We start from the raw sequence: 24,485 nt of genomic DNA, 5'->3' as shown, positions 1-24,485 counted from the left end.
GAATCCAAAAACACCTGCTAATATCTCAGGTCAAGGAGAAATTTCAAGTGGAAGTAATTAGGCAGATATGCTCTTAATTTTGCTTCTGCAGTTTTTTGTTTTTTGATTAGGAATGTCAGTGAGTGACAAGAGGCAGGCATATTTCCCTGTAGAGCTGCAAGATTCTAGATGAGAACGAGAGCAAATAATCTACTATGCTCTCACCATCTTATTCTCACAGCTGCCTGGGGGCTGGTTCATGGCTTAGTTTTTATAATGTTAAGTTTCTATACTGCAGCTTGATAGAAAATATTTCTAAGAGCTTAGAGATTTAACTTTGAAATAACTTTAGCCTCACAGAAAAGTTGCAAAAATAATAGAGTTCCCATATACCCTTTACCCAGCTTCCCCTAATGTTGACATCTTATATGACCAGAGTACAGTGATCAATACAGCAGACTAGAAACTACTAAAATAGAGTTTGATTGAATGTTATCATTCATATTGTTTAAAGGTATGCAAGTTTTAGCATCAGCTTTTTAAAAATTAACATGATTTTTATCATCCATTAGGATATTATAAGGAATCCAGATAATACCTAAAGGTAGCACTACAAAATAATCAGGTTATCTTAATTTTCCAAGTCAGTCCGCACTCATTGCTCAAAGCCTATTAGAGGAAGAAGGGCATGAGGTAATTTGGCCTCTCCTGCCATCTCCACCCCTACTTAACCCCCAAGATAATAGCTACTAGCCTGAGTATTCATTCAAAGGATAGAAAGCAAACACCAGGCCCAATACTATGAAATGGCTAGGAGTCCAAGTCTGGATCAGGTGTTTTCTATTAAAGTAGAGCATGAAGAGAAGGCTTTGTTTTTCACTTCAAAAGACCTACCCAAATGTACACTATTGTCCTATGAATGAATAACAAATTGAAAATAAGTGTTTTGGCTTTCACATAGGAAAACTCAGTTTGGGACTTGAGCTGTTAAATTCAAAAGTAGTTATGTAGCTTCCAATTTTGCAAGATTATGAAACTTTACCAAATGCTTTTTGTGGTACAAGGATAGGAATGTGAACAGAATCATCTACTCAGTTCCAAATTAATACCATGAGATGATAATTTAAGACAACAGAAAAGATAATCCTCTGTGCGGGCCTTAGTATTGTCAGCCTACCACCAGAACTTTCTAACATATCAGAGACATTCAAATGCTCTCCAGGCAGTAGCTGATGGAGCTGTTGTGTAGCTTTTGCACATACACTTTAAAAACAAAGCAACAATTGCTTAACATGTTATTTTTCAATTAAATGAATCATCTCTCTGTGTAGTATTCATATACTAACATGTCTTTATTATTATTTAGTTTCATAGGTAGAGTTCAGTGATTCATCAGTCTTATATAACACCCAGTGCTCCTAACACCACATGCCCTCCTTAATGCCCATCACCCAGTTACCCCATCACACCACCTACCTCCCCCTCCAGTGACCCTCAGTTGTTTCCTAAGATTAAGAGTCTCTTATGGTTTGTCTCCCTCTCTGATTTCAGCTTGTTTTATTTTTCCCTCTCTTCCCCTATGCTCCTCTGTTTTGTTTCTTAAATTCTACATGAGTGAAATCATTTAATTTTCTTTCTCTGTTTGACTTATGTTGCTTAGCATAATACCCTCTAGTTATATCCACATCATTGCAAATATAAGATTTCATTTTTGATGGCTGAGGAATATTCCATTGTGTGTGTGTGTGTGTGTGTGTGTGTGTGTGTGTAAAATACCACATCTTCTTTATCCATTCAACTGTTGATAGGCATCTGGGCTCTTTCCATAGCGTTACTACTGTGGACACTGCTGCTATAAACACTGGGGTGCAGGTGCCCCTTCAGATCACTGCATCTGTATTTTTGGAGTAAAGACCCAGTAGTGCAATTGCTGGGTCACAGGGTAGTTCTATTTTCAAACTTTTCAAGAACCTCCCTACTGTTTCCCAGAGCACAGCACCAGCTTGCATTCCCAACAACAGTGCAAGAGGGCTCCCCTCTCTCCACATCCTCACCGACTTCTTTCATTTCCTGTCTTGTTAACTTTAGCCACTCTGACGGGTGCGAGGTGGTGCCTCATTATGGTTTTGAACTAACATGTCTTAAATGGAGAGTTTCGAAGCAAAGTTTTAAACCAAGAAAATGATTAGCTATAATTGAGACCACAATTAAGCTTTTGTTTCTGTGATACCATGGCTCTAGCAATAAAATCAAGTAGCTAAAAGCCTAAAATGGGTTTTTCCTACAGAACTAGCTTTCATAACTGAAGACACATTTACCAACGGACAACTAGGGATCATTCATAACACACAAGCTGATTACAGTTACAATGGCAGGTTGATTTGAAAGCATTCGGAGGGGATCCCTGGGTGGTGCAGTGGTTTAGTGCCTGCCTTTGGCCCAGGGCGCGATCCTGGAGACCCAGGATTGAATCCCACGTCGGGCTCCCGGTGCATGGAGCCTGATTCTTCCTCTGCCTATGTCTCTGCCTCTCTCTCTCTCCTCTCTGTGACTATCATAAATAAATAAATTTTTTAAAAAATTAAAAAAAAAAAAAGAAAAGAAAGCATTCAGAGATGTGTCAATAGCACCAACCCTGTGTGGGTTGATATGTACCTTGTTTGTGCTTAAACTATATTTGGTTATTTGAGACATTAAGACACTTGCTTTCTAGACAAGTAAGGTGGTGAAGGTATTAAGAATTTGTAAGAAAGGGGCACCTGGATGGCTCAGTCAGCTAAGTGTCCGCCTGTGGCTCAGGTCATGATCCTGGGGTCCTGGGATCGAACCCTACATCAGGCTCCCTGCTCAGGGGGTAGTCTGCTTCTTCCTCTTCCCCTTCCCTCCCCCAGCTTGTGCACACACTCTCTCTCCCCCTTTCAAATAAATAAAATCTTTAACAAAAAAGAATTTGTACAAAAGCCTTTAATGAAAGATTATGCTGGTAATTAAAGGGAAAGAAATTTCACTTATTATTTTTTAGAGATCTATGAGAGAACATGGAAGCATAAGAGCATGGGGAAGAAGGGGAAAGGAAGAGAGAGAATCTCAAGCAGACTCCATGCTGAGTGTGGAGCCTGATGTGGGTCTCAAGATCCTGAGATCACCACCAACACGAAACCAAGAGTAGGATGCTCAACTGACTGTACCACCCAGGCACCCTTCATTTATGATTCTTGAGCAAAAGCAAGATGGGCTCAAACGCTGAGTTGTTTAGTAATATTTAGGATTTATAGTTTAAAAATATTATTTGGGGGTAATGTGGCTACTACATTTTACTAGAGGGGTATTTATTCTGAATGGCCATTTTCTGAGTTTTCTGGATCTGAGATTAGATGGCTTTTGTTAGTTTTGGGTAGGGAAAAAGGTCTCTTTTTATTAACAATATCTAAATGTATCACAGAATAAAAATTAAAACAAATTACTGTAACTGATGTTCATGATGTTGACTGGGAGTCAACAAGAAAAGGTATGATTATTTTTAATAATTCTGCCTGCAAAGGCATACCTGGCTGGCTATATTTAAGTACGGAACAATTGTTATAAAAGATCTTTAAGGTTAAAATAAAAGAACTGAGGTACTGCACTAAGGACCCCCATTTATCTGGAACAAATATACGGGGAAGCACCTATCCTTAACAGTACCAGAAAAATATAAATAATAATGAGTCACAACTTTCATTAACCTTCAAAAGCTATCTCATCTTACCCCTAATTCTCTAGGACAGGGAGCTCACTACCTTCAACTCTGGAATCTCAGAGGGCCCTGCATAGTTCCTTATACAAAGAAGGTTGGCAAATACCTGGTACTGGATGAGTGCCTACAACGTAAGCAGTGTTTGATGACTTTACTCTTGTGAAAGAACAGGGGAAGACAAGAACTGGCCAAACATAATCTCAAATGTTCATTCTTGGCTCAGTAGAGAACACTATAAACCAGGAATGGCAAGTAGGTTCCACCTCCATCACTTTGAGTCGTGGAGCTTTTCGAGGAGCTGTGCTAAGTGGTTCCAAGGTTCTGTTTAGGTTCAGTGGGATAGAGGGCTCTGATCCACCAAGATAGAGAGGCTGGAGCAGTAGCAACGCCATCCCAGTGAACAGTCAAGCCAAACAGACTAAACAAGCCCCAAAAATGCTCACAAATAACCAGAAAGCAAGTCTAAAAAACAAAAACAAAAAGCGAACTCCTTTTTTCCCATTTTTCAAAGGAGGTTACATGTGAATCTAGAGCTGCATCCTTTGAAGTCAAATACTGGCAAAGTTTTCTATCTCTAAAGGAACTGGAATCATTATAGGCATTTTTTAAAGTGCCGTTTAATATATATCTATGTTTGATAATCTGATTAAGCTAAAGTATGGTAAACTCCCCTCTTTTCTCACACTGTCGCAGCCAAAAAAGTCCATGTGACTCATCATAGTAATCTCCTATCTGACTGATCCTATTTATCATTTAAGTCACAAACTTGCCTAAGTAGGAGACAAATGTATAAAAGAAAGAAGACAGGGGCGCCGGGGTGGCTCAGATGGTTAAGCGTCTGCCTTTGGCTCAGCTCATGATCGCAGGGTCCTGGGATCGAGCCCCACATTAGGCTCCCTGCTCAGCAGGGAGTCTGCTTCCCCCCCCCCCCCCCGCCTCCCACCCTCTGCTTGTGCTCTCTCCCTCAAATGAGTAAGTTAAAAATCTTAAAAAAGCAAGAAAGCAAGAAACAAAAAGGACTCCTGGTGTGCTTTTTATTGTTTTTGACAGAGGACCCTGACTCCCTATCCTCTAAACTGTGGCACTGGTGAGGCAGGGTTAAACCTGACCTTCAGTAATGGAGCCTGCATGGAATGTGCTGGGCCTTGCTTGTCATTACTGCGACTTCTCAACTGCAGCTACTGTGGATGCCAGGCACCTGGGTGCACAGGTTAAACAAGGGTTGGGAGAGGAGCCCAGAGATCCAGAAGCCACACCCTTTCTTGCCATCTCTCAAGGCCGTTACTATAGAGGACACGCCTTGACCTTTCACTATCTGCCTTGGACAAACTACACAAAACAAGAATTTTCAAACCTTTTGCTTACAGATTGAATCCCACCTAAAAGTAGGAGGAATTTTTTATTTTCCCAACTCCCGTATTATGGGATCCCTCTGCCTCTCCCTCAGTAGCCCTAGAAACAAGAAAATGTCACCCATTACTTTTATCAATAGAATAAAAGGACACTACAACATTCTGATTTCTCTTTTTACACAAAGTGTCCCATATCTTCCAGGATGAAAATTAAGAACTCAAATGTTCTTATAGTTTTGAATTGTTCAAGATCCCTGCTTCATTCTGTGATTTTGATAAAATCCTTACTAGCACTTTAGGCTCTGACTCGACTAGTGGTCTGGACAGAAAATTACTTTGCTCTCAATTTCAGGTGTTTTCTTCCTTGATGACATGTTATAGTTAATTTAGGGTACAAACTTAGTGTGGCAAAAATCACATACGTACACACTTTTACTCCGTTATCATTCCCTTCTCCATCTTTAGTATGCCTTTATTGGAAATCTATGTTCTGACCAAACATGTCCGTACAGACACCAGAAATGAAAAAGTGTACGTGGAGACAATGAGCACTGAGCATCTTCTATACTATTATACAGACTGCTAAAGAGTATGGGAGAATTTTGTTGTCAGTTGGGAGGGTGATAAACATTTTAACTATTATCAAATTAAGAATTAAGAACAATAAACAAGTTATTAACTCTTCCACTTGAATAAAAAGTTTTTTATAAAGTACTGACAATACAAAGTATACACGAAAAACCTAAATCAGTACTTTATACATTGTATTATAATTAAAAGAATAATCCATTGGCCTCTGATTTCTATTACAAAGTTATGACTTCATCTTAAAAAAATCATCAGCATGGTGCTATCCTCTTATGTAACCAAGATGATTTTATTTTATTTTATTTTCATTATGCTTCAACAATTGCATCTGTACTTAAAGATTGTATTTCTTCTAGTTACTGCTTTGCAATTTTGTAACATCCTGTAGCCAGAAGCCTATTTAGACCTGACTCCATTCGTAATAATCCTCTAAAACTGCACTGCACACTTCTGTTAAATATTCAGATAATACAAAAAAAGTAACATTCTTACATGGGATTTTATCATAACCTTCCAAAATATGCTTATTGTTTACCTAAAGCTCAGTAAGAGCTTTGTTATAGCTATGAACATACTTCTAAAAGAAACTAATTATAAATGAAACAGCATTAAAGGAGAGCACTTGATGTGATGAGCACTGGGTTTTGTAGACAACTGATGAATTACTGAACTCTACATCTGAAACTACACAGTGTGGCTGGAATATGTTGGGGTGGGTGGTAGGGGATAAGATGGTCGGGGGGCTGGGCAGAGGACATAGAACTGTATCAAAGAGATGTCACTGAAGGGTTTTAGTGGACAGTGGTATGATCTATTTCCTTAGAAGATCACTCTGGCTGCTATGGAGAGAGGATATTTTTGGGAAGCAAGAATGGAATCAGGGAGATCTTCTGAGCAGTGAATGTATACCAACTGAAACAACAGTTGTGTCAGAGGTCTCAACACCAACAGGGGACTTGCTGATGGGCTGGGTCATGAGGAGGGGGAAGGAGAACTGTGCATAATTCGTTACCTCCTACTTCAGCAAGCAGTAGATATTCATGTTCTTTACTGAGACAGGGACAACAGGGAAGGAATAGGCTGGGGAGAAGGAGAACAAAACTCAAGAGTTCGGTCCTGCTCCTGCACTGGGTAGCCTGAGACATCTTGAGTGAACGTGTCAATTAGGAAGCTGGTCACATAAGGCTGTATCTCAGAGGAGGCAGTCCATGACAGAATTATACATCCACAAGTCATCTATATAAAGACCATATCTAAGGCCAAGGGGGCAAAATAAAATAATAAGCGATGGGTCTTTATCAGGTAATAATAACCATGGAATCTATCATGTTTCTCTTCTGGTTGGGCTGCCAAAAGTTCCAAACACAACATGAATCTTAAAGGACAATTATCTTCTTGGGGATTCTGAGTATGATAATCTACCTCTTTTATTTTTCTTCTTTTCTATGGTGTCTAGTCTTCTTTCATGCAAACTCTTACAGTCTATGTACTATGAGAAAGAAGGGACAGAAAAAATGAGGTAGTGTAATGACGCAATTAGGGAGTCAGGAGGACTGGCTCCTACATCTGAAAAGTCTCCAATTACAGACACATTACCTTAACCTTATCTGGTGGTTTGTGCCTCTCTCATTGACTCCAAGCTCCTCAAAGGCAAGAACCCTCTTATTTACCTTTGCATTGCTGTGAAAGGGGCCAATGTCCAGCTCAAGAGTACCCAGGCAATGCTTAAATACTCCATAAATGCAAGGGACTGAGGCCTTGCTCCAGTCCTCTAAAGCTTAGTTCTAAATTGTTTTAAACATTGCACACTGTGTGATTAAATACCAACAAGCAATGCACACAAATGTTAGGTAAGTTAGGGTAAATCTTCAGGGCCTAGATTGGAAGATTTCAAGGAGGGAAAAAAAAAACACCCCAAACTGAACTGGCTTTGGAAGATGCACAGTGTTTGGAGATGTGGAAGCATATTTCAGAAAGCAGCTAAAAAAACAGAGGCAGTGAGGAGCCTGTTAGGGCTGGAGAGAAAGAATTTTGAAAAAGTATAGGGGGGAGGGAGCCAGAAAAAACAGTGTGGATATCTACTTCATGTTTCAGAGTGTCAGGAAGTTACAAATTTCTGAGAACTTCCAAGAGATGTTCAAGGAATATCACACAAATTTACTGTGTAGAATGGAGAAACTGTCAGGGCCTAGTCTAGGCATAAGTTAGTAAGAATCTGACAAAAAGGAGGCCACAGGTTCCAAAAAGTCAGAGTCCACCAAAACTTGTTGAGTGATGTGAAATGGACAGAGAGGAAGAGATGGTGAGATTATAATCCAGGGCCTGGACCCCACGGGTCAGATTAGTAGTATGATTAACAGAAATGGAGATAGGGGACACCTGGGTGGCTCAGTGGTTGAGTGTCTGCATTTGGTTCAGGGCATCGTCCTGGGTCCTGGGGTCAAGTCCCCAATGAGGCTCTTCACCGAGAGTCTGCTTCTCCCTCTGCCTATGTCTCTGCGCACTCTCTGTGTCTTTCATGAGTAAATAAATAAAATCTTAAAAAAAAAAAAAAAAACAGAGGTAGCAGGAGGAAGTGATTTTAGAAAAAGATAATACGCTTAATTGTAGGCAGAGTAAGTTTCAGAAAACAGTGGCCACTCCCTGTCTCCAGGCCCTCTGCCCCTCACAGCACAACGTGTATGCAACCTGCTCAAGTCCTGGTAGAGAAAAATCTTCCTAAGAAGTATTCTCACAGGGGATCCCTGGGTGGCGCAGCGGTTTAGCGCCTGCCTTTGGCCCAGGGCGCGATCCTGGAGACCCGGGATCGAATCCCACGTCGGGCTCCCGGTGCATGGAGCCTGCTTCTGTCTCTGCCTCTCTCTCTCTCTCTCTCTCTCTCTCTCTGTGACTATCATAAAAAAAAAAAAAAAATTTAAAAAGAAGTATTCTCACAGAAATATAATAGAGAAATTCTTCCATATATTACAATCACTCCATGGCTGCAAAAGCAAACTTGATGGATAAAATCATAAACACAAAAATAAAAGAGGTGCCCAAAATTGTCTACTTCTATAAAGCACTGTGAGTTCACATTTAGATGTTTAAACAAAATATTTTGTGAAAAGATGCTCAACATTGTTTAGCCATGAGAGAACTGCAAATTAAAACCACAATGACATACCAGTACACAACTATTAGAATGGCTAAAAAGATTTTTTTAATCTGATGATATAACAAGTGATGACAGGGCAGCAGAGCAACTAGAACTCTCATACATTGTTGCAAAATGGGACAACTGCTTTAAGAAACAGTTTGACAGTTAAACTTATTAATTAAACTTATACTTTCCCTATGACCTTATTCCTAAACAAGAGGAACAAAAACATATGTCCCCTTACAAATATCTGTACGCAAATTTATAGCAGCTTTATTCATAACCATCAAAAACTGGAAACTCAAATGCATTTCAACTAGTCAATGGATAAGCAAACTGTACTTCTGTAAACAATGGGATACTACTCGGTGACAAAAAGATTCAAACTACTTACAGGCAAAAATATGAATGAATCTCAAAGCAAATTAAGTGAAATAAGCCAGGCACAAAATGCCATATATAGTGTATGATTCTTCTTATGTGATATTCTGGAAAAAGGAAAACTGAAAATATTTTGTATTCTGGTAATGGTGATAGTCATAAACATTTGTCAAAACTCATAAAAATGTACATTAGCAAAGGGTGGATGTTCCTGTATCAAAATTACTCAATAAATGTGACTTAAAAAAAAGTAGCACTTTAACATTTGCTCAAAGACAACTGTTAAAAGTGTAACATTATGATCTATGATTACTCTGAAAAATTCTAGACATTTCTTAACTAGTTAGAATACTATAAATGTCCTTAATACTGAAAAGAAATAAACCCCATGCTTTTTCCCTTTTAGGCCTCAAAACATTCCTATACAAAGATAGGGTGTAAGGATGTTAGCGAGTGTGCAGAAGCTGCGTGAATGCTGGTTATTGAGACACCAATAAAGTGAGTCTTGTTTGCTGGACAGCTGTTGGCTCCATTGTTCTTTGGTCACACACAGAAAAGGAGAGCTGTTATGCTCATGGAATGTGACCTTCTCATTGGATAGCTGTTACATCATGCCCAGAAACACTGCCGAAGAAATCCATTCTCACCGTGTACCACAAAGAAAATGGTCAAAACAAAAACAATGAAAGACCCAAGAAACTATATGTAAAGTATATCTATAAAATAAGTTGTGCTACTTAAAATCAGATCACTTGTAAGAATAGTTTGTTGATATGTAATATTCCATAGTTTCTTTTGTATGAGAAATGTTTTGTCTCATCTTACTATCCTTAGCGTATAACCTCCGAGTACAATTTCTTTTTGACTTTTCAAAAGACAGGCTTTGATTACTAATTCCATGTAACTATGAGACTAATTACTTTACTTTTTGTATTATCAAATGCCTACCTAGGTACTTTGCCATTTTACAGTTTGGTCATTTACAAACCATTTTCACTTGGACAAGGATTTTCAAAATCTTTTTATCATCATGCATAGTACTAGACACATTTTACATCGCAACCCAGTACAGAGACGTGTCCATGAGCAAGCCACACTAAGATTTTACAAAATAAGACTTATCCTTACCACATAAGATGTTCTCTACTATTTCCTTTTCTATTAGTCTTTAAAATGCTGTCAAATATCTACACAATCCATATCATGACCTACAATTTTCAAAACCATTGCCCCAGAAGATTAAAGAAAAACATTTCATCATGTTTTAAACACAGGCTTTTAAAAATCCATTTTATTATTTGTAATGAAACATATGAGTGACCTTCCCTGAGGCTGACTCACAACTCCTAACACTCTGTTCCCCCTAGGGAGTCCCATGCCTGGCTGGGGTGAGCAGCAGACATGGAAGGGACGGTCAGGGCCCATGGCCTCACTGCTCCCTCAGTTGCCAACCACTACATGTGAGTGGGGGAGGCCTCAGCCAGTGGAGGCCTACAGACACTCGGGGGCCTTGCTTTCTTTCCATTTACAAACACTGTTATTCTTTAACTTCTATACACATGCACACATGAAATAAAATTCATCCAGCGAGAAAAAGAGTTGTTGCAAGAAGAAAGAAAGTAAAGCAAATTTTTTCCTTAACATCCGTGGGTTTCAGTTATGCCTGCTATACTCAGCTTCCACTACCACAGATATCAGAAAAAGATTAGAAGACTGAATTGGCAATGTAAATCACATGCAGAAAGTATTTTCAATTACCAACAATTTTGAGTTTTTAAACTGCTAGTCAGTATCATATTCTGCTACTCCATACTGAAAATGGTGGGTATTTATGATAGTCAGAAATTTTATATGAAAACTGGAAAACTTACTTTTAAGGACTCCCACATGGGAAACTGGACCAATGAGAAAGGAATCTGAAGAGGAAATAAAAAAATCAAAAAAATTAAGAAAGATCAGAGTTTGCCTAGCATTACTACATGAATCTATAACTATTATTTAGAAACCTTAGTTCATTTTTATTTTATTTATAAAATAAAGCTAAATTGGGATCCCTGGGTGGCGCAGCGGTTTAGCGCCTGCCTTTGCCCCAGGGCGCGATCCTGGAGATCCGGGATCCAATCCCACGTCGGGCTTCCGGTGCATGGAGCCTGCTTCTCCCTCTGCCTGTGTCTCTGCCTCTCTCTCTCTCTCTCTGTGACTATCAATAAATAAATAAAAATTAAAAAAATAAAATAAAAAAATAAAGCTAAATTTATTAAAATTTAAAATTAAATTTATAGGTATGGTAGACATGGTTTTCAGAGAGTTAAGCTGTAACTGCCTTTAGAGCTCTGCTAACTTTCTGAGCCCAAGGGACAAAAAAATGATGATATAAAACCCTTTTGAAACAGAAAGAGAAGCACAATACAGAGATCTGGCTACCGAAATGACAAAATAAATATTTCCTAACACAAGCAATAAAGACTTTAAAGACTTGACATTTTTCTGCTGAAGAGCTAGAGCTGTCTACTCCTTAGCAGGCCAAGTGTTTGAGCTTGAAACAGAAACAGGGAAGGGGAGGAGGGCGGGGGGTGGGGGTGAATGGGTGACACTGAGGGGGGCACTTGACAGGATGAGCACTGGGTGTTATTCTGTATGTTGGTAAATTGAACACCAATAAAAAAATAAATTTATTTAAAAAAAAAGAAACGGAAACAGGGAGAGGGAGGAAGATGCAGAGGGAGGGGGAGAGAGAGGGAACAAGTGGGGGGGGCAAAGGAGGGCGGGGAGCGGGGGAGGAGGTGGCAGTGAGGGGAGCAGGAAGACAGAGAAAAGGAGGGAAAGGGAAGGAGAGAAGAGGAGTAAAAAGGAAGAAAAGGAGGGGCAGGGAGGGAGGGAAGGACAGAGAGAGGGAGAGTAAGGAAGGGATGTCCAGGGGAGGCACAAGAATGAACAGAGCAGGTAGGAAAGAGAGGAGATGAGACACATAGAGCCCACTTACAAGAGGAAGCTGAGAAATAGGGACAGAGGAACAGAACAGCCAGTCTGACAGTGGGAAGGGTCAGCTTGTCAATGGTGCAGGAGTACAGGAGCACAAGTGGGCCTGAGGACTGGCTAGTCCCCAGAGTAGGCAGGGAGAGGAGTCATCTGCAGTAGCCCAAAGTGATGCTGAGGACAACAGCACACTGACGGCAAGTGTCTGCAGTCAGATGGTTAACACTAAGAACTAGAATTACCAAGCACTTCTCATGTATCAGGTACTGTGCTAATAAGCACTTCCTGAGCTTTATTTCACTTCTCTCAACAACCCTGTACAGCAGTTAAGTATTATTACTACCTCCATGTTACAGATGAAGAGGAGGTTCAGGGAATCTGTGTAACTTGACTAAAGACACCCTGCGAAGCCCAGACAATCTGACTCCAGAGCCCTCTGCTACTCTACCTAGAAGACATCTAAGTGCATTTATCTGCACATAAATTCACCCTCAGTAGAATGTGCTTTCAATGACATCTCCTAAAATTTGAAAACAGAACCACACCACCCTATTTCCTAAGACAAAAACACCCGAACTCCACTCAACACCATCCCACTAGCCTCTGTGACACCCAGTCACTGCCCAAAAGGGCTATGCTGGGATGATGCTGCTCTGAGCAGGCCATAGCCCCAGCATTGTTTTCTGTATTCAGCTCAGCTGTAAGTTAAGAGTAAAATATGGACTTTGAACATTATCAATATGCATATGGGTATGTGAGTGCTTGAAGTGTGTGTGTGCTAGAGACCACTACTTTGAAGGCATTAATGGATATTTACCTTCAAATGAATCAAGGGCATTCAATTACTCTGAAGTATCTACACTTAATCACAAATTAAAAGTCTAACATCATCTGTCTTACTCTGCTGGAGCGAATAATGGTCCCAGGTTTGAGAGTGGACATGGAGAAAAAAATCTGTCTTCCCTTCAGGCAGGAAGTGGTAATAAGAAAAAAAAAAATCAATGACAACAATCCAGTTTAGGCTGACAAAAAGAATCTCGGAGAAGTTTGCTGTCTTCATAATAGGCAGCATCCTACCCTGGATGTCAAAATTCCACAACAGGAGTGAAACGGAGTTTAGTTTTTTTGTCACCAAAACATGAAAGCAGTGACAAAAAATCTATTCTGAAACTAAAGTTCAATTATATTAGCTATTTAAACCCCCCAAACTGACTGTATAATAGTTTTCTTTTTTGAGGGAGGGAGTGGTTTAAGATTTTATTTATTTATTTGACAGAGAGAGAGTGCGTGCACACAAGCAAAAGGCAGAGGGAGAGGGGAAAAGCAGGCTCCCCTCTGAGCAAGGAGCCTTATGTGGGGCTCAATCCCAGGACTCCAAGATCAGGACCTGAGCCTAAGGCAGACACTTACCTGACTGAGCCACCCAGGCACCCCTGTATAATAGTTTTTTAAAAGATTTTCTAAATTTCAAACAAATGCATAGCATGTAATAGAATATCCAAGAAGACTAAGAGGTACTAGGATTATAGATGATTTTCATTTTCTTCTTTGTACTCACCCCTCCCAGATGTAAGTTTATCACATTTTAACAAGAATGTAAATATTTCATATTTATAAAATTTTAAAAAGGCCCTTATAACTTATTTTAATGGTCCACAGAGGCATTTTTTACTTCTGGATTAAAATAACCTGGGGTGCCCGGGTGGCACGATTGGTTAAGCATTCAAATCCTGGTTTCAGATCAGGTCATGATCTCACAGTCCTGGGATCCAGCCCCACAGCAGAGTCTAGGGTCTATGCTCAGCAGGGAGTCTGCTGGAGATTCTGGCTCTCACTCTCCCTCTACCCTATGCTCCCCTGTCCCTGCTGGTAGGCGCTCAGGTCTTCTTTCTCAAACAAATAAGTACATCTTTAAAAATAAATAAGTAAAAATAAAAATAACCTGTAAAACTTCATTGTAGGATATCTACGCTTTTGGGATACTTAATGTATTAGAGTTTGAACCCTATAGATGAGCATTTTGCCCATTTTCCTTTACTAAAAGCTACTCATTAAATTGTTCCTTCAAGTTTAAAGAAGTAATTTAAAAATCACACAGTTGAAATGGCCAAACTATTCTATAGGGTATTTATCTTAAAAAGTGAGCCGACAGTAAACCCCAGCTTTACTCTCTAAAAAGAGATTAACTGACAGTCTAAGGTAATTAAATGCACTGTAAATGCTTAAATAATTAAATTTATTTCTGGTTTCTGGTAGTGAAATATCCCTCTTAAGATAAACTCCTGATGTGTAAAAAATTTTTCAAATATTCTTCAAGTCAAAATTCTATTGAATGCTTTTTGTCATTTACAAGATGAAGAAACAATAATGAAAATGTGTTCCACACATGTGAAAGGAGTACTGCCAGCGAATACAGCTCCCGGGCTAAAACAAACCCTTTTCCCAACCTCCACAGAACATGGGTCTGACAAAGAGCTAGCTCCCTCCCCATGTCTGGTTTGGAGTTACAGAACAGTGATGTTTCTTCAAAATGTGGAATTTTAAACCCCAAACAGATGTAAGCTGTTATTCTAAAATGTTTTATAGATGAAGAAAATGAATAGCTGTACTCAGAGGTCTTATATTCCAAAACACAACATACTCATTTTATTGCACCAAAAGTTACAAAATGGCTCACTGTTGTGACCTTTTTAATGCCTCCATTTAAGATGTTGTGTTTGAATAAGGTTGTTACGACCCAGGGCACTAATAAGTTAGCAGCAGTAAACCCAGCTACCATCAAAGAGGCAGATGCAGAGGGGAAAAAAACCTGCTAAAATTCAACATGGATTCCACTTAGTAATAAACACAGCAATAATGCTGTACAAGAGTACATGTGAGGATTTCATGTGAAGTAGATAAAATTAAATATAGGCATGGTGAGCAGGGGAAGGAAGTGTTGGGCATTACTAATGAAATAAAGAATTTACAAAATTACATTATGAACATGCTTTACCTCTCATTAACTACTGGACCAGAATCATCACTGAAGCCAATCAATGCTTTTTTTTTAACCCTGAGATCTTAAAACTAGTGTCTGTGACCTTATGGTCCTTAAAAAATAATGAAGTGATTTATAACAAACCCAGGGAATATAAAGATATGATTTCTAAGGTTTTATTTATCTCTAAAATTCTATTTTTCCAAAAAAAAATTCTATTTTTCAGTGGAAAAAAATCACATTAGAATATCACCACTGTTTTTAAAAAGACTTGATGGTTAGCTGCAATGAACATAATACTACTATGAATGCTCTAGGAAGCATAAGTTAAAAGCTATGATGAAAGCTACTGTACCTTGGCAGAAATAACCTAAAACTCTCTAGCAATAAGACCAAAAAAAAAAAAAACGGAAACTTTTTGCTTTGACTTCAAATTAATAGGGGTTTGAAGTACAGCATGGAATTGGCAGGCCTGCCGTGGATACCACACTGGGTCCGAGAACTGGCTCATTCCAATTTTCAAGGGATCCTACAAGTGACCCACAGAGATGTCTCCTTTTTGTTGCCTGACAGTGTCCAAATTTCTATGACTGATTTAGCGTTTTCACTTTAATGTTGCAGCGGTAACAAAGCGATTCTCCTCTTAAATATGCTGTGCCTTTTTCCCATTCAATGCCCAAGGTAACAAAGGACAAAGCAAGTTGAAGACCTAAAAACCTTGTGCCTCTAAGTGACTATTGTCCCAAAATTTAAAATTAAACAAAAAAAAGGTGAGAAACATTCAAAGCTGGTCTACTAGCATTTGACAGGACAGAAAACAATTCTAACAGTCAATACACACTGATTTTTCAATTTAACAACCAGAATCCACTTACTCTCCATACATAGAGAACAGAACATCTACCTAATAAAGGAAATTAACCTAAAAGTAGGAAAAATCTAAAGTGAATTATTCCTTAGGCTTTTAAGAGATGTTAAAAGTCGTTCCAAAATATCTTTCCAAAAAAAGCACAAAGTGGACAAAAGAGTATCAAAATCTAACACAAAAAAGGAGACGTGTGTAAGTGGTTTGACTCGTAAGTAAATCTTTTAAGAACTCATCCAGGAGCTCTGAGAATATTACTAATCACTAACTCCCGTGTGCTGGGCACAGCAAGTCCTTGACAAATGTTAGCACTGAAGGTTCTGATTAGATTTTCTTTCTCTGCATTCTACAGAATTATCACAGTAATTCTGTCTGGGTGGAAGGTGCTCCTAGTATATCAACGTATGTGTGAGTGCACCAGGCACAGAGCACCATTATGTAGACAAGATAACAACAATGTCAAATTAGTCCGTGGTCCACTATACTTCTGAAGTCCTAAAAACAAGTTTCACTGTTTTTACAAGTAAAAAGTGGTTTTGGCTCAGATCATGATCTCTCAGGTAGTGGGATCAGTCCTGCATGAGGCTCCACACTCTGTTCAAAGATTCTCTCCCTCTGCCCCTTCCTCTGCATGCATATCTGTTCCCTAGCTCTCTTTCTCAAAAATAAATAAATAAATCTTTAAAAATAAAAAAAACTAAATGATAATGTGGCAGAAATAAAAAAAATTTTTACCTAAAATTCATATGGATTCTCAAAAGACTCCAAATAGCCAGAAATTATTTTCTTTAAAAAGAAGAACAAAGTTAAGGTCTCATATTTCATGACTTCAAAACTTACTACAAAACCATAGTAAGCAAAATGATGTGGCAGTGGCATCAAGACATACACATCGATGCAACAGAGAGCCCAGAAATAAACCCTTGCATATATACAAATGGTCTTTAACAAACCATTCCAGGATTGTACATGGGGGAAAGGCAATCTCTTCAACAAATAATGCTAAAAAACCTGAATATTCACAAGCAAACAAATAAAGGTGGAGTCTTACACCATATATAAAAATTAACTCAAAATGGATCAAACATCTAAATGTAGGACCTACAACTATGAAACTCTAAAGAAGAAAACATAGGGCAAAGTGTTCATGACAGTGCATTTGCCAATGCTTTCTTGGATACAACACTAAAAGCACAGGCAACAACAGCAAAACAAGACAAATGGGACTACATCAGTATTTAAAACTTTTGCACACCAAAGTACATAATCACTAGATTGAAAAGACACACTATGGAATGGGAGAAAAGGTCTGCAAATCATGTATCTGACAAAAGGTTAAGATTCAGACTATATTAGGGGTCCCTGGGTGGCTCAGTGGCTTAAGCATCCAACTTTTGATTTCAGCTCAGGTCATGATCTCCGGGTTGTGAGATCAAGTCCTGCATTAGGCTCCGTGCTCAGTAGGAGTCTGCTTGAGATTTTCTCTCTCTCTCTCTCTCTGTCCCTTCCCCTGCTCAAGCCCTCTCTCTAAATAAAGAATATATTTTTAAAAACCTCTATAGCTCAATAGCAACAAAAATCTACCTTTTCAAATGGGCAAAGTATTTGGACAGACATTTCTCGTGAAAAGATATACAAATAGGCCACAACCATATGAAAAGATGTTCAATATTATTCAACAAAATATTGTGTGTGTGTGTGTACACACATACATAAATATGACCCTTAAAAACAAGGAAATTCTGATATATGCTACAGAAGGAATGAATCTTGGGGACATTATACTAATTGAAATAAGCCAATCACAAAAAGACAAATACTGTATGATTCCACTTATGTGAGGAATCTAGAGTAGTGAAATTCATAGACACAGAAAGTAGGACGGTGGTTGCCAGGAGACAGAAGAGGGAGAAGGAGAGTTCTTGTTCAATGCGTACACAGTTTTAGTTCTGCAAGATGAAAGGAGTTTTGGAGACCGGTTGCACAACAATGTGAAAATGCTTCATACAACTGAACTGTAAAAAATGTTTAAGATGATAAATGCTTTGTGTATTTTAACAAATTAAACTTTTAAAAAAATGTTTAAAGTTACTATTAATAAAAAGGCAAACCACAGACTGAAAGAAAATATTCACAAAATAATCTGAAAAGGACTTCTTTTTAGAATATATAAAGAACTTTCAAACCTCATTAACTAAAAATAAAAGTGGGTGGGATAATCCAATTTTTAAATTACACACAAGACTTGCACACGCACTTCACAAAGAAATACATATACAAATTGCTAACATAAGTACAGGAAAAGATATTCAACATCATTAGTCATCAGGGAAATGTTAATTAAAACACACTGAGAGAAAAGGCCACTGGTTCCCCAAAAGCTAAACACAGAATTACCGTATGACGCAGCATTCTACTCCTAGGTATACAGCCAAAATAACTGAACACAGGGCCTCAAACAGATACTTGTACATCAATCTTCACTGCAGCATCATTCACAATAAATCAAACAATCCAAGTGTCCACCAACAAATAAACTAAAAATTAAAATGGATGCCACCCATACAATGGAGCATTATTGTGCCATAAAAAGGAATGAAGTTCTGACACCTGCTATAGCACGGAAGAACCACGAAAAACATCATACTAGGTGAAATAAGCCAGACACAAATGGGCAAATAATGTATTGTTCCACTTACATGAAATATCTAAAATAGGCAAATTCATAGAGACAGAAACCAGATTAGGGGTTATCAGGGGCTGGGGGGGAGAGGGCAGTGGGAAGTTCTTCCTCTAGGAGTACAGAGTTTCTGACTGGGGGCGGGGGGATGACAACATCTTGGGACCAGGCATTGGTGACCGTTCACTAGCTCGAGAATGACACTAATGTGTACACTTAATGGTTAAAGTGACAAGTGTTAGGTTTTACCTATTTCACAGCACGATTTAAAAACTGTTTTTCAAAAAGCACACATTGACAAGGCACTGTACAACCACTAACAGGCTGACGTCAGAAAGACTGAAAAAATCAAATAAGAGTAAGGATGGATAGCAATCACAACTCTATTTTGCTTGTAGGAACTTAAAACAGGACAATTGCGTCCAAAGGATCACTGTTTGATCCAGAAATTCCACACCTAGGTATTTATTCAAGAGCAATGACAAAATATGTCAATGATTAAATTTGTCATGAATGTCATAGCAGCTTTAATCACAACAGTTACTGCCCATCAACAAAAGTAATGCTATATGTAGTGTGGTATAGTCCTACTGTAGAATAATGGCAATAAAGTGGAAAGAACTATTGACATTTGCTATCACATATAATGTCCCTACACACGTTATGTTCAGCAAAAGAAGTCAGACATAAAGAGAGTTCATACTGTATGGTTGTTTTTACATCAATTTCTAAGAAAAGGCCACACTATCCCAGGTGGGCAGACTGCCTGGGATGGATTACTAGAGAATGCTCTAGGTTATGGAAATACTCAATATCATAATAGTGATGTGGATTATAGAAGTGTATCCATCCTTCAAAAATATACATCTATCATTTGTGCATTTCAACGGATACAAATTTAATCTTCAAATGTACTATAAAACATATGACAGTAATCAAAGTCAAGAGTAGGAGGTGATACAGATGAGTAAAAATGGCCGGATACTGACACCTGCTGAAGCCTGGAGAGGAGCACTTAGGCTTCATTATACTATTCCATTTACCTTGTGTGTGTTTTAATTTTCCCATAACAAAAAAATGTGTATAGGTAAAGCAGAATTACATTCTCATCTAAAAATTCATACACAGAAGCCTAAAATGAAAAGGTAAAAGTGAGCTCCCTACCTCCATTTAACCAGTTAACTGACATTTGAGCCCAATACACTTAGTTTTGGTTTGGGTTTTTTCATTAAACGTCAGTATAGGAGTCCTAAAACTGGAGTTTTCTCCTAACAATATCATAGAGATATTACCATATTCATTAATTATAAATCTGTCATTTCTGACCAATGCACAGTATTTCACAGTATTTATCCTCGATAAATTATTTCTATTTTTCTCATAAAATGCTCTTTAATATTTCTAATATATAGCAGATCCTAGACATATCGCACAGATTATAAATATACTATTTCTGAACAAACTTATGACAAGGCTTAGAAGAGGAAGGCCCAACATTAACCCTTAACACAATCATCCTTAAAAATGCCCAAGGTTAATATTCAAGTATCTCAGAACACAAAGAAATTGTCTTTTAGGTATCAAGTTTAATTTACCAAATCAATCAAAATGAAAAAAAATAATAAAACCACACTGGCTTTTACACTGCAAGTGATTCTAACACACCATTCCACACTGACTCCTAGCAAATGTTCAACACTTGCATTAACACTTAATCCTGCAACCAGAGGTCTGTAAACATTATTTACATGGTAGGATTATGGTATCAAGAATTATACCAACATAGGTATGACTGAGCAGAATGTAACTATGGGGTCACAAGTAGATAGAACCTGTGGTCTTCCTAAAAAGATGAACTATTTTTGTCAGTTGGGGTTCTTAGGAAATAAAGTTAAAAATACTTTTAACAGTTTTCCATTTAGGGCAAGAAAAAATTTTTAAAATCTATCTTTAGGGCAGCCTGGGTGGCTCAGTGGTTTAGTGCCGCCTTCAGCCCAGGGTGTGATCGTGGAGACCCAGGATGAAGTCCCATGTCAGGCTCCTCGCATATGAAGCCTGCTTCTCCCACTGCCTGTGTCTCTGCCTCTCTCTCTCTCTCTCTTTCTCTCTTTCTCTCATGAATAAATAAAATCTTTTTTAAAAATCTATATTTATATAAATATATACACATATGCCAATGCCTTCATTGATACATTTATTCTCACTGATTTCTTTAATGAACTGTGGATCACTCAATTTCTACAATGATCACTCAGCAATTAGTGTGATTCTTGCTAATGAAACCTGAACTTATCTTCTGGTGTATAAGAAGCAAATAGAGAAATTCATTTTCAGTTCTTCAGAGTCATTTCCAAAATGTTAAGCCATGTTGACTTAAGCCTTCTAAGAAAACAGCCAGAGAGTAGTTGAGGGAGGTGCTTGAGACAGAAATTTCACAACAAGAATTCCTGTCAAGATGTTAGAACTCTGGCACAGGGTCAGGAAAACAGATGCTTTCAGTTGGAATTTGCATGCAACTTTAATCCTTCACAAAACATAATCAGGTTGTTCTTCGTATTTTTTTCTGCAGCTGGGAAAGGCATTCGCATGTATAGTCACTTGGCTTTCCCACTTATGACTCCGTGCCTCCCTTTCAGCCAGCACGGCTTAGCTCCTTACTCAGAAAACAAAAAAGAGGGGTGAAGAAAAAGTTGTAACCGACCCCTCAAGAAGTCCTACAAGAGAAAGGAAATTATTTTGCTTATTATTCTACCAACTATCCTTGTTAACTGAGGCACATGTTTATTTATCCAGGTCTTCCCCATATCTGAATCAATCTATTTTTTGGTAATAAAGACGTTCTAACTGATGGTTTCCCAAATTCTAAAAAATACAAATAAAATAAATAAATAAAATTTAAAAGACCAGCCAAGAGCAATAAACATCTCATCTAATATTTGAATCATCTGTATACCTGCATCCTTTGGGCATTTATGCAGAATTACAGCTTGAAAAGAATCATAAAAAAAATAAAAAGAGATTTGCATAGTGGTTAGGCCATGTGAGTGGCTCACTTGCTCCCTCACTGCCTCCCCCACTTAGCTATCTTCCTCTCTCAGGACAGTCCCCAACTCTAGCCTCCCCTAGAATAATGTAGTAGTAGTAAAGGCATATTTGAAAGCAGTTCCATGAACATAAAATGACAACAAGGAGGCTGAGCAGTAGTGTGGCAATGACCAGTTTACAAAATGGTCAGAAGAAAGGAGGGGCTGCAGAGCAGAAGAGAAGAGAGGACAGTAGCTTGTTAAGGGCTATAAGGGAGAAATGTCTGCCTTACTCCTCACTGCATCCCAGGGCTTGGCAGAACAGAGTGCTCAGGATTACCTGGATGGCTCAGTTGGTTAGTATCTGCCTTTGGCTCAGGTCATGATACGAGGGTCCTGGGATCAAGCCCTACATCAGGCTCCTCACTCAGAGGGAAGTCAGCTTCTCCCTCTGCCTCTCCCCTGCTCATTCTCTCATATAAACAAAATCTTTAAAAAAAAAAAAAAAAAAGAAAGAAAAGAAAAAGAACAGAGTGCTCAGTAACTATCACATAAGTGAAAGGAGAAAAAGCAAAGGAATGGAAGAGAAGGTAGGCAATAAGGCCGGTGCAAAATTAGAGTAGAATCCAGCTCTTTTGGCTCATAGTTCAATGAATATTCTTTCCATTTATCAACTATTGATCTACAAATATTTGTTAGAACAATGTGCCAAGAGCTGATCAATAAGGGGAAAAAAGTATCAATCAAGATGCAAAAAGATAAAATATAAAAATAGATCCCATTCATTCCATCTGCTGATTAAGTCAAAAGTCAGATACATATGCATATATACACATCCCAGGAAATAAAAGCTTTGCATAGCCACTCCATAAATGTAACCCCAATGAACTCTTATTTACTTCTCATAGAACACAGCATTCAAACACTGGTAGTAAGAACTACAAATAATCTTCTTTGTACCATTAAAGAGAAGCCACGCTTCCAAAAGGGTAACTTTGGGTGGAGTTTAGGGCATTAGATAAATGAGTGTAATAAACTGCCACAAGGCACTGCCCCCAGTTTTCTGGTTTCTTTATCCTCAGTTTTGCTACATGGGCTGAGTCCTATTATATAATTGTAAACACTCCTCACAGGTAGTGTTTGACTATAACCATAATACCACTTTATGCATGTCAGCCAATTAAGAGAATATTTAGGAGAGACAGAAAATCAACTGTAGGGTTTGATACAGATATTTTTAAATGATAGATAAAAATAAATGTTACCCAATTAAAGGAGAAAGAAGAAATTATCAGTTAGCTACCAGCCAGATTTTATCAGTTAGCTGTGATGCATTACCAAAATGACCCTAAAATCCCAGTGGCATACATCAAACTCATTTTTCCCATTCACATTACATATGTCACCTGTAAGTTGGCTATGGCTGCCTTGAGGCTGTAGCTTTTGCTCCATGTGTCTTATGATTCTAAGACCCAATTAGAGGGAACAAACCATATCTGAGACATGCCATTCTCAAGGCAAAAGGTAGAAACTGAGAGGAGGTTGTCATATCTCTGTTCAGAACTAGAATACATCGCTTCCACATATGTTCCATTTATTAAAACAAGTCACAATGACAAGCCTGACTATAGGAGAGGGAGACACTGCAAATCACTTGACAACAGGAAGGGAAGTATAATTGATCCTTTTACAAGGAAAGAAGCGGAGTGGAGAACTATAATATAATTTATCCCACAGACCTTCCAATTTCCCATCTAATGCTTTTATCCTTATTGTTGGTAAGCCTAGGCCAAAGCATACATCCATAATCATTAAGAGAATGATAAAATGAAAATCTAGGGCCAAAAAAGATTCCAGGAAGATGATGATGTGAAGTTAATACACCCCCACTTTCTGTTGTGACTCCCACTACAGTTTTCAATCCCTGTGCTGCAACAGGTATGGGCCTGATGCCTGTAGGTTACTAAATGGAATTGAAGGCTTAAGCTCTTTGGAGTATAGAGAAAGAGACTGGAATATGTGTCTCTAATTTTTCTAGGAGCTGTACCTGGACAAGTACCTGGAGTCTAGCCTTTCGGAACTTTGGAACAACTACTCTAAACTACTGGCTCTAGAAAAAGCCTGGTTTGAGGAGAGCTGATGACCCTTGGGTAGGGGGCAAGATCTCCTTGAATCATTTGTGACCAAGACCAGAACTGGGCCCTTATGAGCTGACAGGGAAAATATGACAACACATAACATTGAGCATCTGGAAAGACAGTTACCAGTCATGACAAAGGGAGCAACCCCACAACTGAAAAGAGCTCTGTGAAGAGTAAGAGGCCAATAATGGTCAGAAAAAATAATAAGCTAACTAAGGGAGATTTAATTACAGCAGACAGAAGTCTTCCTGCATCTAAAAGCACTAATTTTCCAAATAAACCATGCAAATGATTAAAAGAAAGAAAGAGGGGATCCCTGAGTGGCTCAGTGGTTTAGCACCTGCCTTCAGCCCAGGGCATGATCCTGGGGTCCCAGGATCAAGTCCTGCATCAGGCTTCCTGCACGGAGCCTGCAAATCTTTAAAAACAAAGAAAGAGAGAAAGAAAGAAAGAGAGAAAGAGAGAAAGAGAGAAAGAGAGAAAGAGAGAAAGAGAGAAAGAGAGAAAGAGAGAAAGAGAGAAAGAGAGAAAGAAAGAAAGAAAGAAAGAAAGAAAGAAAGAAAGAAAGAAAGAAAGAATCATGGCAAAAGTCCAAATTTGTGGTATGAAAGATCAAATGGAAAAAAGAGCTCAAAGCAACAAAAGAGA

General features: G+C 38.5%; 1 protein-coding gene across 6 annotated transcripts in view; it reads right to left on the bottom strand.

The window, feature by feature from the left end:
* SLC25A26 (solute carrier family 25 member 26) overlaps positions 1 to 24,485 on the bottom strand; it is a 129,146-nt gene that overhangs the window by 18,845 nt on the left and 85,816 nt on the right. For 4 of the 6 annotated variants that reach the window (XM_041761186.1, XM_041761187.1, XM_041761190.1 and 1 more), the window contains one exon: positions 11,044 to 11,088. The exons of the other annotated variants lie outside the window; for them this stretch is intronic. In XM_041761186.1, coding sequence (XP_041617120.1) covers positions 11,044 to 11,088 — 45 coding nt within the window. The remainder of the gene's footprint in view (positions 1 to 11,043; positions 11,089 to 24,485) is intronic. 6 annotated transcript variants of the gene reach the window in all.

This window comes from Vulpes lagopus, chromosome 7, assembly GCF_018345385.1.
Source record: "Vulpes lagopus strain Blue_001 chromosome 7, ASM1834538v1, whole genome shotgun sequence".
Classification (NCBI taxonomy): Eukaryota; Metazoa; Chordata; class Mammalia; order Carnivora; family Canidae; genus Vulpes; species Vulpes lagopus.
Note: the sequence above shows the minus strand (reverse complement) of the source record. Positions and strands in the feature narration are given on the sequence as shown.